We start from the raw sequence: 17,159 nt of genomic DNA, 5'->3' as shown, positions 1-17,159 counted from the left end.
CATAAAAAAATAAACAACAACAACAACAATGAGTGAATGAATGAAAGAAAACTGAACACAAACTAGGTGGGGTAGTTATATGAAATACATGGAAAAGAAAAATCTTAAATAATTCAAGCAAAAAAAATGTCCTTTTAATAAAACACATTTTTCTTTTGTTACTAAAAAAACTATATTACTTTCAAATAACATGAAATTTTTTAGCACTAAAATAGATAATATTCTCAACCTTCTAAAAATAAACTGTAATTAAATTCCAGCCAAAACTTCAGTAATGCTTTTACTATCATATCAGTATATGGCAGTACTATTCTGTCACCTATGTGGTGCTTTTTTCCGGAACAACAAAACCAAAATGCAGTCTCAAATATTTTAGGTTTAAATGGTCATTGTGCCTTAACCACCCTCTCCAAAAATACAGAAAACAAAATACAAACTGAGACAAGTTCCTTAGAACAAGTGGCTCTGTGTGGCTCTAACCTGGTTCGAGTGCATGCTGCTCTCCGAAGTTCTTGTATTAACTGACCAGTACATTCCGGTTCTTTACTGGCTGCCTGCAGCAATGCTTTCCTAAATGTATGACGGCATTTCTTTTGACGAGATTCTGCCCGTTCCAGGCGGCAGAGGTGCTTGTATTTCTGCTGAAAGTAAGTGCAAAGTTGGGTCACCCTGGAGCTCCTACTCTCCGCATCATCGTCATCTGGCCTGGAAAGTGCAAGGAGAGAAGTAAAAAACCAATTACACATTAAGCTCATTTTAGAAAGGGGAAATGGGAAGGGGGGCTGATGAACATTTTAGAAAGGGGAAATGAGAATAAGGAAGGGGGGCTGATGAACAGGGTTAAAACCTTGGTGGCAAGTGAGTAAGTGGTTAAGAAAATTAGAGCATGAGATTTCAATAGAACTGAAAATAATATTTCAACTCAACACAAGGCAGCAGAGACAATCCAGGACTTTAAGATGCTTACCCTTCTTAGCATGTCACCATTAGACACGTAATGCCCAGTACTTTCTGAATTTTAAATGAATAGGGACTCAGAGAAAACCACTTCTTTACCTTTACTTACTAAAAACTGAATAAATGACAGCACAACTCAATAAAAGATAGATCAGTCATATCAGAGCAGTGAATTCCAATAGTACATTACTTAGGAACTGCCCTTTAAAACATTCTGGTTTTTAACTACCTTTTCTTGTTAAGTACTTAAAGAATTCTGAAGCCAGGCATCCTGGTGCACACCTGCAATCCCAGTAACTTGAGAGGTTGAAGTAAAAGGATTCCAAGTTTGAGGCCAGCCTGGTCAACTTAGCCAGACACCTTGTCTCAGAATAAAAAGACTAGGAATCAGGGGCTGGGGATATACATAGTGCAGTTGGTAAAGTGCTTGCCTCACACGCACAAGGCCTTGGGTTCAATCACCAGCAACAACAACACAACAACAAAAGGCTGGGATTGTAGCTCAATGCTCTTAACTAAGTTCAATCCATAGTACCGTGCAAAAAAAAAATTTTTAAAAGTACTTTGATTGTAGGGATCACATTAGTTCTACAGTTTTAACTACAGGTATCCTAAATGGCATTTCATACACCAGAGACAAAACACACATTTTCTCATCATATACTAATGTGATTGAAAGGTGATCCCTACTGAAGTATTATTTGGAAAGGACGCTAAGCACATCTAGGCTTAATAAGAAACAGTGCTATGATTAGTTAACATTGTCTACCATCAGCAAGGTTAAACTGTTCACTTTATTTATTGTTAAGAATAATGCATAAGACCTAAAGACTAACCTGTTATTTTATTTCTCTTCTATCTTAACATAAATTCCATACATGTGACGCCATAGACTATATATTATCTTACTAATCTGGAAATCATTGCTTGGTTTCTCTTGTTTAAAGTGGTATTATCCTTTTTTTTTTTCCCCCAGAATGACATGTAACAGGCTATTCTTCAAACTTCTGTTAGGAGTCTTTTCTTGAAGCATGTCCTCTTCACTACAACTTCTACTGCAGATAGATAAACTGAAGATTTTACTTCAATCTTATCACTTATTCAACATTTATTGTGTCTATTATGTTGAGTACTATAGAAGAGAAAATAAAGTTTTGAAGAAGAGCCTGCAATATAATTCAGACAAGATAACACATTCCAAAGTTAAATAATTCAAGAGGCTAAAAGTGATGATGCAAACAGCAAGGCACACAGATCAACAATTCAAATATTTGAAAACAAATCAGAAAAACCTAGGAGCATCTTGAAACTTCAGATTCCCAAGACCTACACTGATTAACTAAACCAGAATCTCATGGGGCAGGCCCAAGAATCTTTTATTTAAAATTGTTCCCCAGAATCTCATAGAAGATCTATATTTGGGGTTCAGGTAGGGCCAGTAAGTGCTACAAACACTTAAATACTTTGTACAAGATAAATAACAGTTAAGTCCATGAGAAATATGGATAATGTGCTACAAAAGTTCACAAGAAAGAGTGCTGCAGGAAAGGCCCTGAAGAAGAGATAACAACAAAGCTGGATCTTGAAGACAGGGTAGAAGTTAAAGATGTGGAGAAAAGGAAAAAAGGCTCATCAATAAGGATAAACACTTTAAGCCAAGGTACAGAGACAACTGAAAACTGTAATACTAAGGAGCTTGGTTTGGCTAAGGTGTAGGACGTGCTGGGAAGTGATGGTTGGTAAAATTTTATAAATCTAAATGCCAGATGAAAGAGTTTAACCTTTATTTCACAGACAATGAAGAATCTATGTAATATGTAAATTTTTAAAAAATAGGTATCAATATAATAGAGATGTGCATGAGAAAGATTACAGTGCTAGCAGATACAGAATAAACAGAGGAAGAAACAGAAGAGAGCAATTAGAAAACTATTAGCAAACTCCAGGTAAGAGATAATAAGGGCAGCAGCATGGAGAATGTGAGTGGTAATATGTGAGCAGAAAAGACAAACCTGGAAAGGAAGACAGCTGTTCCCATCAGAGCTAGGGAAGGACAGTGGTACCATTTATGAAATAAGGAACTGGATCAAGAGCAGATTTGGAGAAGAAAATGAATCCCATTTCAGATAAAAGGAAAAAAGGAACTTTGGGGTGCTGGGGATAAGGGCCTTACACATGCTTGGCAAGTGCTCTATGATTAAGCTACACCATCAGTCCACTGAGGTAAAAAGCACAAATTTCAGAGTCAACAACAAACAACTCAAAGACTGGAGAATGATGAAAATAAGAGACAAGACAGATAACAGAAAGGAAAACACACATAAGGGCCATTATCAGAAAGAATGAACTTAATTTGGCAACTGGATATGACAAATAAGAAACTTAAGGGTGACTTAATGACTATGAATCTGCATAATAGAGAATGGAAGGGCAATTGGTAAAAAAGAAAAAGAAAGGGCTGATAGGGAAGGCAAAGCTTGGGTAGATCATCACTCAACACAATAGTTATTTCAAAGACACTATTACCTGAGGAAGGACAGGCTAAATCAGTGCCCCTCCAGTTCATTTGGAAAGATGCACTAGATGTTGAGGCATGTTATGTGATTATAAAGAAGCTTCAAAAGCTTACTCGTAATTTCCATACTTATCTTGTCACACACCAGTAACAAACAGTTTGTATACTGACACAGGGCCACAGACCATTGCCAGCATCTCCAAGATGCTTCCCATTTCTTAGTTCTCTGACATTAATATGGCAAGCCTGGTTGCTAAGAAGAGCAGTGAGTGAATTGGGAAGAGAGAGGCCAGTTTCCCCTCATTGAACTTTTCTCATCTATGAGAGGCATAGCTGGCCTGCTTATCTCCAAATGTGAAGAAAATGAAAAGAAATTATATCTGTAAAGTCACAATAAAAGTACAGTTATTATTAATATTGAAACATTATCAGTAAAAACCAAATACAAACCAATAAATTCCAAACTTGACATTCTGAGACTCCGGGCTTATCCATAATCACAAGAATTGACAGAAAATTCTCCAAACAAAATTAACTTTATTAAGACAACAGCAGCAAAATGGTAACATTGCTGATAAAAAAAAAAAAAAAAAAAAAAAAAAAAAACAGGGGAATCAAAAAGAGAAACTGGTAAGAAAAATATATAGTAAATAAAATAATGAATTTAACTGTAGAAATGCTGAATTTAAGGTATTAACAGAATATTTGTTGAGAAATATCCAACAGGTAGTTCAAACTCAAAAGAACAGTTAGATATACTTGGGAGACTTGGCAGGCGGATCACTAGAACCCAGAGGTTCAAGACAAGCCTATGTAACAGCAAGAACCTATCTCAAAAGAACTTGTTTTTGAATTTAAGAAAAAACAATGGTCAGACATGAGAAAAAGATCTGAGTCATTCATATAGAAATAACAGGTGAAACAATGGAAGAATGGAACACTTATGGCAGTATGGCAGTTAGGTACTCTTAGGAACTTGCCACTCCAAAGCACCTATATACTAGGTGCTTTATGGATGCATGTTGCTCTGAAAGGAAGTGCTTGATCAAAAAAATGAAGAAATCATAAATAGAAAAAGTTCATAACTGAAGCTAAACTTGTAGGGAAGGCGAAAAGAGGGTTTGAAATGGGCTTCTTTGAGAGTGCATGCTGATATCAACTCTCATCCCTACAAGATCAAGTGGCTGAACTTGACTGAGAATCCATAAGGCCAGGACCTACCAAATCAAAAATTATCATGCCAAAGAAGATATAAGCCCTCCTGCATGACAAAAAGAAAAAACAACAAATGAGATTTACAAGGGCATCAAAGGTTGGAATTATGAATATAAAACTGTTATGTATGAGATGTTTAAAGTATGAATTTTATGAAGAAATATAAAAGAAATATAGGAATGGCCAAACAAGATTGAAAATAAATGGAAACCCTATAAATAAAAAAATTTAAGTCAAAAATACATAAATACTTTGCTCCAAATAAAGAAAACAAGGCATGAAGCCTGGTGGCATACACTTGTAATCCCAACTACTCTGGAGGCTGAGTCAGGAGGATCACAAGCTGAAGGCTATCATCAAACACTTAGCAAGACCTTGAAAAAAAAAAATTTTTTTAAAGGGCTGGTTTTGTAAGTCAGTGGAAGAGAGCCCGCCTGGCACTGCTCAAAGACCTGGGTTCATTCCCCAGTGCAAATAAATAAATAAACAAACAAACAAACAAATAAGTGGCAAGCAATCATATCTACCTTCATTACTTCTATTCGACACTTTCCTGAAGATCTTAGTACAGTAAGGCCAGAAGTAGCAATAAAAGGCTTAAAGATCAGAAGGGTGAAAGTGAAATTGTCCATATTTATAAATGACATGATTGTTTGCAAGGAAAGTAATAATTTTATAAAAAAAAAATAAATCTATTAAAATTGTAGTATATATTGACAACTGCAGGTCACTTAACAACAACTAGCAAATATTGTCATTAAATACTAGTAAAAAATTTCAAGGTAAGTTTAATAAAATATATGCAAGTTCTTGATAACCAAAATCAAACATTAACAATAAAGATTTTAAGTGACCTAAAGTGGTATCCCACATTCATGGATTGGAAGATATAACACTGTTAAAACATCAATTCTCTTCAAATTGATTTATGATTAAAAACCACAATTACAATTTTATCAAAAACGACAATTTCATTCAAGAATTCCTATAGGAATGCAAGTATCTAAAATAGTCAAAATAACTGTGAAAAAGGACAAAATTGTATAATTCAAGTCACTGAATTTCTAGACTTACTCTAGAACCACATTAATTAAGATATTAAGTATAGAAGTGACCTAAACAGGGCTGGGGTTGTGGCTCAGTGGTAGAGCGCTCACCTAGCATGTGAGAGACCCTGGGTTCGATCCTCAGCACCACATAAAAATAAATAAACAAAATAAAGATATTGTGTCCATGTATAACAAAAAAAAAAATTTTAAAAACCAGGTTAATACACCAATATATGGTCCATTATTTCACAAAAAAGTACCAAAAAACATGAATAAAAAAATGAAGATATTTTCATCAAATATGCTAGAATAACTAGATACCCATAAAAGAATAAATCTTGACTCCAACCATACCACCATATGAAAATAAGTAAGATAGGTCATATATCTAAATTTTTATGCTAAAGATAGAACTATGAATTCTTAAATACAACAGAGGAGAAAATCTTGAATGGTCATAAACATTTAAAAATGGTATACAGAATGTACTAACTATAAAAAAAATAAAAGAAATGCAATAAACTTGACTTATTTAATATTAAAAACTGGTACTAATGAAAAGATACCATTAAGAAAATAAAAAGGCAAGTAGCAGACTAAAGGAAAACAATCTCAACCATATATATAACAAAAAGAAATATCCAAAATATATAACAAAAAAATACGTTAAGAAGGAGGCAGGGCTGGGGATGTGGTAGAATGTGATAGAATGCTTGCCTATTAACCACAAGGCCCTGGGTTTGATCCCCGGCACTACCAAGAGGCTTGAAAATATACTTCCCCCAAAATGATTTTTGAATGTCCAATAAGTACATGAAATGGTAAAAAAAATCATCAGTTATTGGGGAAATGTAAAGTAAAATGACAGTGACAATGAGATATCATTTCATATCTCATTAGAATACTAAGGGTGAGGGGCATAATTCAGTGGTGGGATGCTTGCCTGGCATCATGAGGCTCTGGGTTTGATCCACAGCACTGCAAAAAAAGAGAGAGGAAAAAAAAAAAAGTAATAAGAGCTCGAAAGTGTTCCCCACATTTTTGTGTTGGAACTTGATCCCCAAAGCCAATGTGCTGGGATGTGAAGCAAATAAGAGGTGACTATGTAGTTAAGGGGGATTAATGCCCTTCTCACAATGGTGGATTAATTTTTGCTAAATTGGATTAGTTACTTGGAAAGTGGGCTGTTAGAAAGCAAGATCAGCCTGTGTTTGGTATCCCCTACAAGAGCCTACTTGCTCTTTTACTTTTCAACTACGTTATGATGCAGCACAAGGACCTCACTAAAAGCCAAGCAGATGCCACCACCATGCTCTTGGAATTCCCAGCTTCCAGAACTAAAATCCAAAAACCTGTATGCATTGAAAATCATCCAATTTCAGGTATTCTGTTATAGCAACAGAAAAAAAATTAAAAAGGCAAATATATAAAACTTTAAAAAGACTGACACCACCAAATGTTGGAGAGGATATTGAGCAATAAGAATTCACATACATTACTAATGGGAGTATAAAATGGTACAAACACTTTAGAAAATGGTTATGGTTAAGACTTCTTGTGAAATTAAGTACCTATATGGTGGTAAGCTTGAGAAGAATGTATATTTTACAATTCAAAGACAAAAACAGGCTGAAAACAAAGAGATGGAAAAGAATATATGTGAAATAGTAACCATAAAAAGAGCTAGAATAGCCATATTATCATAAAACAAAATATACTTCAAAATAAAAAAGTTTATTTTTAAAATGATTCAAGTATCAGCACATAAGGAAAACACAGTATTATAAACACACATGTAACTAATGGAGTCCCAAAATAAAAACTGACAGAACTGAAGGGAAAAATCAATAATTCCACAATAACATGAGGACTTCAATATTCCACTCGTTATAACAGAAAATCATCAAGGAAATAAAATTTTGCAAAACTATAAACCAACTATACCTAAAATAAGACGTATAAAAACTCTCCACTCAACAACAGCAGAATATGCGCCCTTCTCAAGTACAACATGGAAAGTTTGCTATGTTAGATCATTTTTAAGATGACTTAAGATAAGTCTCAATAATTTTAAAAGGACCGAAATTATACAAAGTGTGTTTTCTAACAACAAAAGCCACATATTATATAACTCCATTTATATGAATCCCCAGAATAGATAAGTTTACAGAGAAAGAAAAAAGATTTATAGTTGACTGAGGGAAGGAGGAAAAGAGAGAGTAGAGCAACAGCTTGCTTCAAAGGTGTGAGGTTTCCTTTTGGGATGATGAAAATGTTCTGGAACAAGATATGGTAATGGTTATTCTAAGTGCCACTAAGTTGTATACTTTGCAACATTTAAAATGAGAAATTCAATAACAATAAAATTTGAGAATTTTGAAACTGCATGTAAATTAAGAATACTTCTGTCCTAAATAATCAACAGGTCAAAACAAATCACAAAGAAAATAAGAAAATATTTTTAGATAAGTAAAAATGAAGTACAGATACCATAACTTATTGATGAACTTGAAAGAAATTTGTAGCTACAATCAATCACTTACATTTAAAAAGAAGATGCCAATTCAAAGTAACATTCACTCTCCAAGGACTAAACATGGGTGTTACACACCTGTAATTCTAGCTATGAGGGAGGCTAAAAAAGGAGAATCAAGGTTTCGAAGCCAGCCCAGGCAACAGAGAACCATCTCAAAAGAAGAAAAAAAAATGTATGTAGATATGAGCTGGGAATATAACTCAGTGGTGGAGTGCTTGCATGTGTAAGGCCCTAGATAATAAAAATTATTTAGAACAAATTTCTAGAGTCATAAGCTTCTGAATTTAGAAATTGGGGCTAGGGATGCAGCTTAGTAGTAGAGCACTTGCCTACCATGGGTGAGGCCCTGGGTTCAATGCCCTGTACCATAGTGGGGAAAAGACAGAACAACAACAAAAAATTTTAAATCTGAATATACCTATAATAAGAAACTGAAATTAGTAAAGAAAAAACTTCCCACAAAGAAAAGCCCAGGACAAGACAGTTTCACTGGTGAATTGTATCAAGCACTAAAAAAATTAACATTAAACACATTAATATCAACAAATCACATTAAATTTAAATGGCCAATCTGGACACGGTGGGACATACCTGTATCTCAGATACTAGGGAGGCCAGGGAAAAAGACCACAAGTGCAAGGCAAGACTGTACAACTTAATGTGACTCTTGTCTCAAAACAATTTTTTAAATAAAAAATAAGTTTAAATTGCCTAAACAAATCAAATTGCTGAATCAAAAGCAGAGATTCTCAGAGTAGATATCTTAAAAGGGTAGAATCAAAATTTACAATTATAAACAAAATGAATCCCACTATTATGTGTAACTACAATGCAGTAATGATAACATTTTTAAAAGTATACCGTTATATAATTCTTATTCATGAGCTATAACACCTGAAGGTAGACTGTAGTAATTAAATATGCACAATATAAGCCTTTAAAAAACACATCAAAGAAGTACAATTAATAAGCCAAGGAAGAAGATAAAATGGAATTATAAAAAAAAAAAAAGTCAGTGCAGTCAGGTGTGGTGATACACTCTGTGATCCCAGCAGCTTGGGAGGCTGATGCAGGAGGATTTAAGTTCAAAGACACCCTCAGAAATTTAGCATGGCCCTAAGCAACTCACAAGCTCCTGTCTTTAAAAAAATAAACAAGGGCTGGGGATGTGGTTCAGTGATAAAGTGTCCCTGGGTTCAATCCCTGGTATCAAAAAAAAAAAAAAAAAAAAAATCAATGAAAAGAACAAATAATAGATGGAACAAAAGAGAAACAAATAAAAGATATGAGATTTAAATCCAATATCAACACTGCTGGTGGGACTGCACATTGGTGCAGCCAATATGGAAAGCAGTATGAAGGTTTCTTAGAAAACTGAGAATGGAACCACCATTTGACCCAGCTATCCTTCTCCTCAGTCTACACCCAAAGGACTTAAAAACAGCATACTACAAGGACACAGCCATATCAATGTTTATAGCAGCACAATTCATAATAGCTAAATTGTGGAACCAACCTAGATGCCCTTCAATAGATAAATGGATAAAAAAAATGTGGCATATATACACAATGGAATATTACTCAGCAATAAAAAAGAATAAAACCATGGCATTTGCAGGTAAATGGATGGAGTTAGAGAAGATAATGCTAAATTAGTCAATCCCAAAAACCCAAATGCTGAAATGTTTTCTTTGACATAAGGAAGCTGATTCACAGTGAGATAGAGAGAGGGAGGGTGGGAAGAATAGACAAACTCTAGATAGGGCAGAGAGGTGGGAGGGGAAGGGAGGGGGCATGGGGTAATTAATGATGGTTGAATGTGATGATCATTATTATCCAAAGCACATGTATGAGGACATGAATTGGTGTGAGTATACTATGTATACAACCAGAAAAATTGAGCTCTATATATGTAATAAGATTTGTAATGCATTCCGCTGTTATATAATATAAATTTTAAAAAAGGAGAGAACAATAAATAAATAAATCCAGTATCAATAATCAAGTTGAATTTAAATGGTCTAAACACTCCAAATAAAACATACATACATACACACACACACACACACACACACACACACACACACACACAAACTATCAAGGCTAGGGGGCAGCTCAGTGACAGAACATGTGCTTCCTCCAGGGGGCTCTAGGGTTAATCCCCAGCCTGGATGCACAAACTGGTAGGAAAGGAGGAAGGAAGACATTGTTAATCCCACATTTCACACCATATACAAAATATGCAAAATTAAATTCCAGAAGGATTGTCAATACAATCAAGATTTTAGAAGATAATGAGAGAATATCTTCATGACCACGACACAGCCATGATTTCTTACGCAAGTGACAAGTGTACTCACTGTAAGGAAAAGCCAATTACGGTTTATTAAATAGAGATTTTTTTTTTTTTTAATGAAAAGACACCATTTTGGAAATGAAAAGATGAACAGCTCCTGGCAGTAACCACTGTTCCTTAACAATAGTTACGATCTGGGAATAGTGCCACATGCCAATAACTTCAGTGACTTGGGAGGCAGAGGCAGGAGGATTAAGTTTAAGACTAGCCCCAGCAACTTGGTGAGAGCCTACGCAACTTAGTTGAGACCCTTTCTCAAAATAAAATATAAAAACAGCTGGGGATATCCCTGAGCTCTATCAATAGTACCAAAAAAAAAAAAAAAAGTAAAAATTACACTAATAATAATATATTTAAGGTAATTATTTCTGATATTGAGAACAAAGTCAGAAAGATCGTACAGAGACATGTGCATCTACAACTAAAATAACCAAGAAAACTTTGCCAAAACAAAACTGAGCCTTGTTCTAAAAATTACTTTTAGTATAATTATGGTTTAACAAATAATTCATGAAAAAGGTTCTTTAGGCAGAAATGCGATAATCAGACGTCAGTCTTTCTTCCAAAAACTCAAAGAATTCACTTAGAAATTTTAAATGGCAAAAACTCCAAAAAGATATAACGGATAGATTACATAAGGATAATTACCTATTCTCACACAAGGTACAACAAAGCACAGGTGGTTGTAACAAAAAAAATAAAATAAAGGAATAAAAAGTTCCTTGGATAGTTTAAAACATAGGAAAGGGTTTCTTGTGAGAGGGAAAAGAGGTAGACAGACACAGACATGCAGCTGTTGGCATAGACAGGATGATAAACCAATTTGATTTCAGTTTTACACAAAAGAAAAAACACAGCGCCCCCAGCTGGAGTAAAAGAGCTTAACAGATATAAACTGAAGAGTACATGAATGAAAAGAATGAAGAAGAGATAAAAATTACAGCTGGTGGGAAGTAAAGATAATTGCCTGTAAAAAGAAAATAAATTATCTGAAAGAAAAGAATAACCAAGAAAGAAGAGTACCATGGTAGTAAAAGTGGAAGAAGCAAGTTAGCAAAAATGACCAAGAATAAACTGCTTTGGAGATGAAGAAAACTGAGGATGGTCAGAAGCCTGAAATAACAAAAGAAGTATTTTGGCCTGGCACAGTGAAGCATGCCTTTAATCTCAGCTACTCTGAGGCTGAGGTAGTAGGACACCAACTGGGGACTACCCTCAGCAACCTAGTGAGACCCTGACCAAAAATTTTTTTAGAAGGAAAAAGAAGTATTTTGATAACTATTCAAGAATAGAAGGTAGAAGCAAGGTGAGGCCTGTAATCCTAGCTATTTCAAGGGGCTGATGCAGGAGGCTCTCAAGTTCAAGAGCAGTCTGGACAACTTAGTAAGAACCTGTCTCAAAGTTTAAAAAAGGGCTGGAGGGTTGGGGATGTGGCTCAAGCGGTGGTGCGCTCGCCTGGCATGCGTGGGGCGCTGGGTTCGATCCTCAGTACCACATAAAAATAAAATAAAGATGTTGTGTCTGCCGAAAACTGAAAAATAAATATTAAAAAATTATCTCTCTCTTTAAAAAAAAAAAAAAGGCTGGAGATGTTGTTCAGTGGCAAAGCACCCTGCGTTCAATTCCCAGAACTGGGAGGATGAGGGGATACAGAAGGCAGAAGTGGAATATACATTACTCTAATCAATATCAAATATACCCAATACTAGTGTTGAAGTAGAATAAAACTAGGGAATAACTACTATTTCCCATATGCCAGGCATACTGCTAAGGATTTATGTTAATTCACAGCAGTTTGTAAAATTACCCCAAAATATGCCAAGTCAAGTTGATATGAAACATGTCTATAACTAGGAAAGCTTAAACTCAATTGATTCTATTGTACAATGGCTGAAAGAAAGAATATAATGATAAGGTAAGAGTCATGAATGACATATAAAATAAAACTGAGTGAGTGAATGCTACAATGGTAGCATTCTCCAATACTGTCTAGCATGTAAGTGAAGCAGGGACAAGAATTTGGGAAGTAAATCCCAAGAGTAGAAAAGAACACATGATGCTCTTGTAACTTAGTGACAATGTCTGTTAATAAAATCCAACCAACACTTTTTGCTTTAATTCCATGGCCAAATAAGCTTTTGATTATAATTTGCCTCCTACATAGTTTTGATCAGTCTCTAATAATAATTATTAGATCAGTCTCTAATAGTCAGTTTTCTAAGCCTCATCATCTCTGGGTGAACTAACAAACCACCTTTTTAATCCTACAAATTCAAGAACCATAACCTAAATTATGAACATCTAGGAGTCAGTCTGGGGCAGAGAGCTGGTCTCTATCTTGTTGGGTGTCTATTTGAACTAAATCATTATTCTAGTCAGAATAATGATTCTAGAATCATTATTCTAGTCATTATTCTGGCCCCATGGACATGGATTTCTCTTGGTACTGTGATGTGGCACCAAGTGAATCCCTATATTGCTAAAGCAATCACCTGAAATGTTTTCTCACCATCTATTACTGAAGAACACATGCATTAATCTTCTACAGACCTTACACAAATGCTTTCTTACTAATGTACTCAAGAGGGTTTAAGTATATTAAAACAGATTTCTTATAGAGTAGGTACAAAAAGCTCCTAAGAAGATTAAACAAATTTTTAGCACAGCAGAAATATTAAAGAATGAATTAAAATTGCAAAGACACAAATGAAGCAAAAAGCACTATTTCTAGCTTCTATGGAGAAATAGCCAAAGAAGATGTGGAGAAGCAAGACAGGAGGATTCCAAGTAGCCCTCCTAATGACATGACAAGCTCTTAACCTGTTTAGGCTTGCTTTCCTCTTCTGTAAAATGAAGCAATTGCATCAGATGATCTCTAAGGCCCGCTGGTCATGGGGGAGCACACCTGTAATCCTAGCTAGTCAGGAAGCTGGGGGGAAAATCCCAAGTTCAAATCTGGCCTTGGCAACTTAGACAGACCCTGTCTCAAAAAAAAATAAAATAAAAAAGGACCAAGGACATAGCTCAGTAGTAGAGCTCCCCTGGGTTCAATCCCCAGTACCAATTAAAAAAAAAAAAAAAAAGGAAGAAATCTCCAAGGTCCCTTTCAATTCTAAACTTTATTACAAATTCTAAATTCTATGACTAATTCACCAAGAAAAATTAAGATTACCTTTGCTCAAATAATATGGTACATTTCTTTCCAAATGATAACTACTTTACCTACATTATATCAAAACTAGATCCAATAAGAGAAAAACATTAGTACAAAATCTATCTGCTACAATGGTACTTAAAGAATTAAAATAAAAACAAAAAGGAAGGCTTACGTGTGTCTTTCATATCTGAGGGTTTCTCGGATAGACCATGCAACCTGGTATGGTGAAGCCTGTTCTGAGTCCTCCAGTTCCTCTCCGCTTTCTTCAGACCAGTCCAACCCTGGGACAGACAGAGGATATTCAAGTTAGAAAAAAATTTACTTTGACTACAAATTTAGATTTAAAAAATAGGTATCCAAAACACATAAGCCAACACCAGCAAGTATTATCATAGTGTTGAACAAATGCCTCCAGTATTTCTATCACTACAAAGGCATTAAAAATAAATATATGATATATGCTCAGGTTTTGAAAAAATGACATTATAACAAAAAGGCTATGTTATATTAAAAATGGACTTTTAACAGGCTCTTTACTAATGGAGTAGACACAACAGAAGCAAAGATATAGAGTTCAGGACACATAAAAGGTAAAATTTTTAACTATCAAAATATCATACACTAAAACAGTATCAGAAAAACATATTCAAGAGGGTTAAGAAAAGAAGTCCTATGTATGTAATGTTCTAGCAAGAAAAAAGTCAAAAGGTGGTAATGGAGTCACCTTCAACAAAGACAGGCCCTGGAATAAACTGTCAAAGGCAGACACACTCCATCTTTCCCCCAATACATGTGGAGGAAAGGAAAGGGTTCCAAGGATTAGGCAGGGCACTCCCATGGGAAAAGCAAAGGGTGGGATACCGATGTTCAATTAAATGAAGTTTGGGCCTTCTTTCAATTCCTTTAAACAAGAGCTCCCACATTTTGTGCTTCATTTGCTAAAACAAGTTTAGAGGAGATAAAATGTAGAAACATGGTATCAATGATGCTTAACTGTTTTGTTAAATGCTATAATTTTTAATGACAGGATAACTATTAGCTTCTGACATAAGGTTTTCCCCTTTTAAAAGTTTATATTCTGAAGAAGTCTTGATAAATAGATGTTGCATAGCCTAAAGAATAACAGAGTGTGTGGGATCATGCAATTTCAATATACTCATGCCACTATGAAAGTTAATAGACATCTTGATTTTATGTCTTCCTACATGAGAACCTCAAATATCAAAAGAGCATTCTCATTAGACAGTTATATTTAAAAGGATCTCATGGACTTCTTTCATAGTTTAAATGAGTTTACACTGTGCCAAATAGAGAAATTAAGAAATGGATAATTGAAATGTAAATTATAAATGCTTAAAATTAAATTACATATTGCCACTGGTAAAAGAAACTTCAAATCTAGTTCCAAGATGACCCTTTTTGGTGTCAGGTCACCTTAAAATGTGAATACTTACTACTAAGTGCAAGAATCAAAATTTGTAGGGAAAAAAAAAAGAAACAATTAAGTGATGATAACAACACCAACTTCAGTGGGGTCTTTCAAAGTGATACTTAAGACACCTTTAAAAAAACAGAATATGAAGGCTGAATCAGGAGGACTTAAGTTGGAGTTTAGCCTGAGCAACTTAACAAACCTTAAGAAATTTAGCAAGACCCTGTTTCAAAATAAAATGGGCTGAAAATGTGGCTCAGAGGTTAAGTGTCCGGTTCAATCTCCAGTACCAAAAACAAAAACAAAACAGAATATGATCTATCTTTTGTTGATAGAAGTAATGATATTTTCTACTAAGACACCTCCACTTCCTCTGAAAAAGTCAAGACCCAAGTTGTGTTTTTCCTGCTGAGAAATTAACTATCTAATACAGCAAACCTTTGATCTTAGGTTATAGCCAGTTTTAATATTAACTAACTGATATGACCAGCCCAGACAGAACTATAAAAGCTAATTAGAAGACTAAATTTTTCTTTAAGCACTCTTTGCTGACATAAACAAAGATTGTGTTTGGTTCTAAGAGTACATTACAATTTCTCTAAAATTAACTTTGCTGTAAATGACTTTATTTTTTTTTTAATAATTTTTTTTTAATAATTTTTTTTTTAAAGAGAGAGAGAGAGAGAGAGAGAGAGTTTTTTAATGTTTATTTTTTAGTTTTCGGCAGTCACAACATCTTTGTTTGTACGTGGTGCTGAGGATCGAACCCGGGCCGCACACATGAAAGGCGAGCGCGCTACCGCTTGAGCCACATCCCCAGCCCTGTAAATGACTTTAAATTTAAATAAAATAAAATAAAATAAAAAGGTTGAATTTTGGGGGGCTGGGGATGTGGCTCAAGTGGTAGCGCGCTCGCCTGGCATGCGTGCGGCCCGGGTTCGATTCTCAGCACCACATACAAACAAAGATATTGTGTCTGCCGATAACTAAAAAATAAATATTAAAAAAAACTCTCTCTCTCTCTCTCTCCTCTCTCACTCTCTCTTAAAAAAAAAAAAAAAAAAGGTTGAATTTTGGGGCTGTGGTTGTAGCTTAATGATAGAGTGCTCACCTGTGAGGCACTGGGTTCCATACTCAGCACCACATTAAAAAATAAATTAAACAAAAGTCCATTGTGTCCATCTACACTTAAAAACATTTTTTTTAAAAAAAGGCTGAATTTTTTTTGTAAGTTCATTCAAAATTGATAGCCCCCAACATAAAATTCCAGTTTCAAAAGCTGAAGAATTTTCAACATCCACAAATGAATGAAATTATAAATTAAAATGTAGTGGACGAGGGGCTGGGGTTGTGGCTCAGTGGTAGAGAGCTTGCTTGGCACATGTGAGGCAATGGGTTCGATCTTCAGCACCACATAAAAATAAATAAATAAAAGAAATGTATTTTAAAAATAAATAAAATGTAGTGGATAATACAGACTGAGTCTCACTGAGTTGCTTTATGTCTGAAAGTTGCTGAAGCTGGCTTTGAACTCATGATTCTCCTGCCTCAGCCTCCTGAGCTTCTGGATTACAGGCAAGCGCCACCAAGCCTGGCTAAACCAATTTTTAAATTTTTTGTTAACTGTAGATGCACAGAATGCCTTTATTCCATTTGTTAATTCTTACCTGATGCTAAGGATTGAACCCAGTGCCTCACACGTGCTAAGTGGCCTTTCCACTGAGCTACAGCCCCAGCCCTAAATCAAAGGATTTTAATGTAACAATATGAAAAATTCCTGTATACAGTTTCAGATTCCACATTGCAACTACCACTTATCAAATTGCAGGGAAGAATCAAAGGACAATGTCCACAATTACTTTAAAAAGGCTATTAAAGTACTCCAACTTTTCCATCTACGTAAAAGTCAGACCATATTTTCCTAAAACCATATATCATGACA

General features: G+C 34.9%; 1 protein-coding gene and 1 non-coding gene across 6 annotated transcripts in view; one reads left to right on the top strand and one right to left on the bottom strand.

The window, feature by feature from the left end:
• Positions 1–17,159, bottom strand: part of Ino80d (INO80 complex subunit D) — a 74,506-nt gene that overhangs the window by 26,588 nt on the left and 30,759 nt on the right. For all 5 annotated transcript variants that reach the window (XM_076866740.2, XM_076866743.2, XM_076866742.2 and 2 more), the window contains 2 exons: positions 13,958–14,066; positions 481–705 (listed from right to left, as the gene is read on the bottom strand). In XM_076866740.2, coding sequence (XP_076722855.1) covers positions 481–705; positions 13,958–14,066 — 334 coding nt within the window. The remainder of the gene's footprint in view (positions 1–480; positions 706–13,957; positions 14,067–17,159) is intronic.
• On the top strand, positions 5,814–5,886 carry Trnaa-agc (transfer RNA alanine (anticodon AGC)). Its single transcript has one exon. It is a non-coding gene; the product is annotated as a tRNA-Ala (tRNA).

The sequence above is a fragment of the Callospermophilus lateralis genome, chromosome 9 (genome assembly GCF_048772815.1).
Source record: "Callospermophilus lateralis isolate mCalLat2 chromosome 9, mCalLat2.hap1, whole genome shotgun sequence".
NCBI lineage: Eukaryota > Metazoa > Chordata > Mammalia > Rodentia > Sciuridae > Callospermophilus > Callospermophilus lateralis.
Note: the sequence above shows the minus strand (reverse complement) of the source record. Positions and strands in the feature narration are given on the sequence as shown.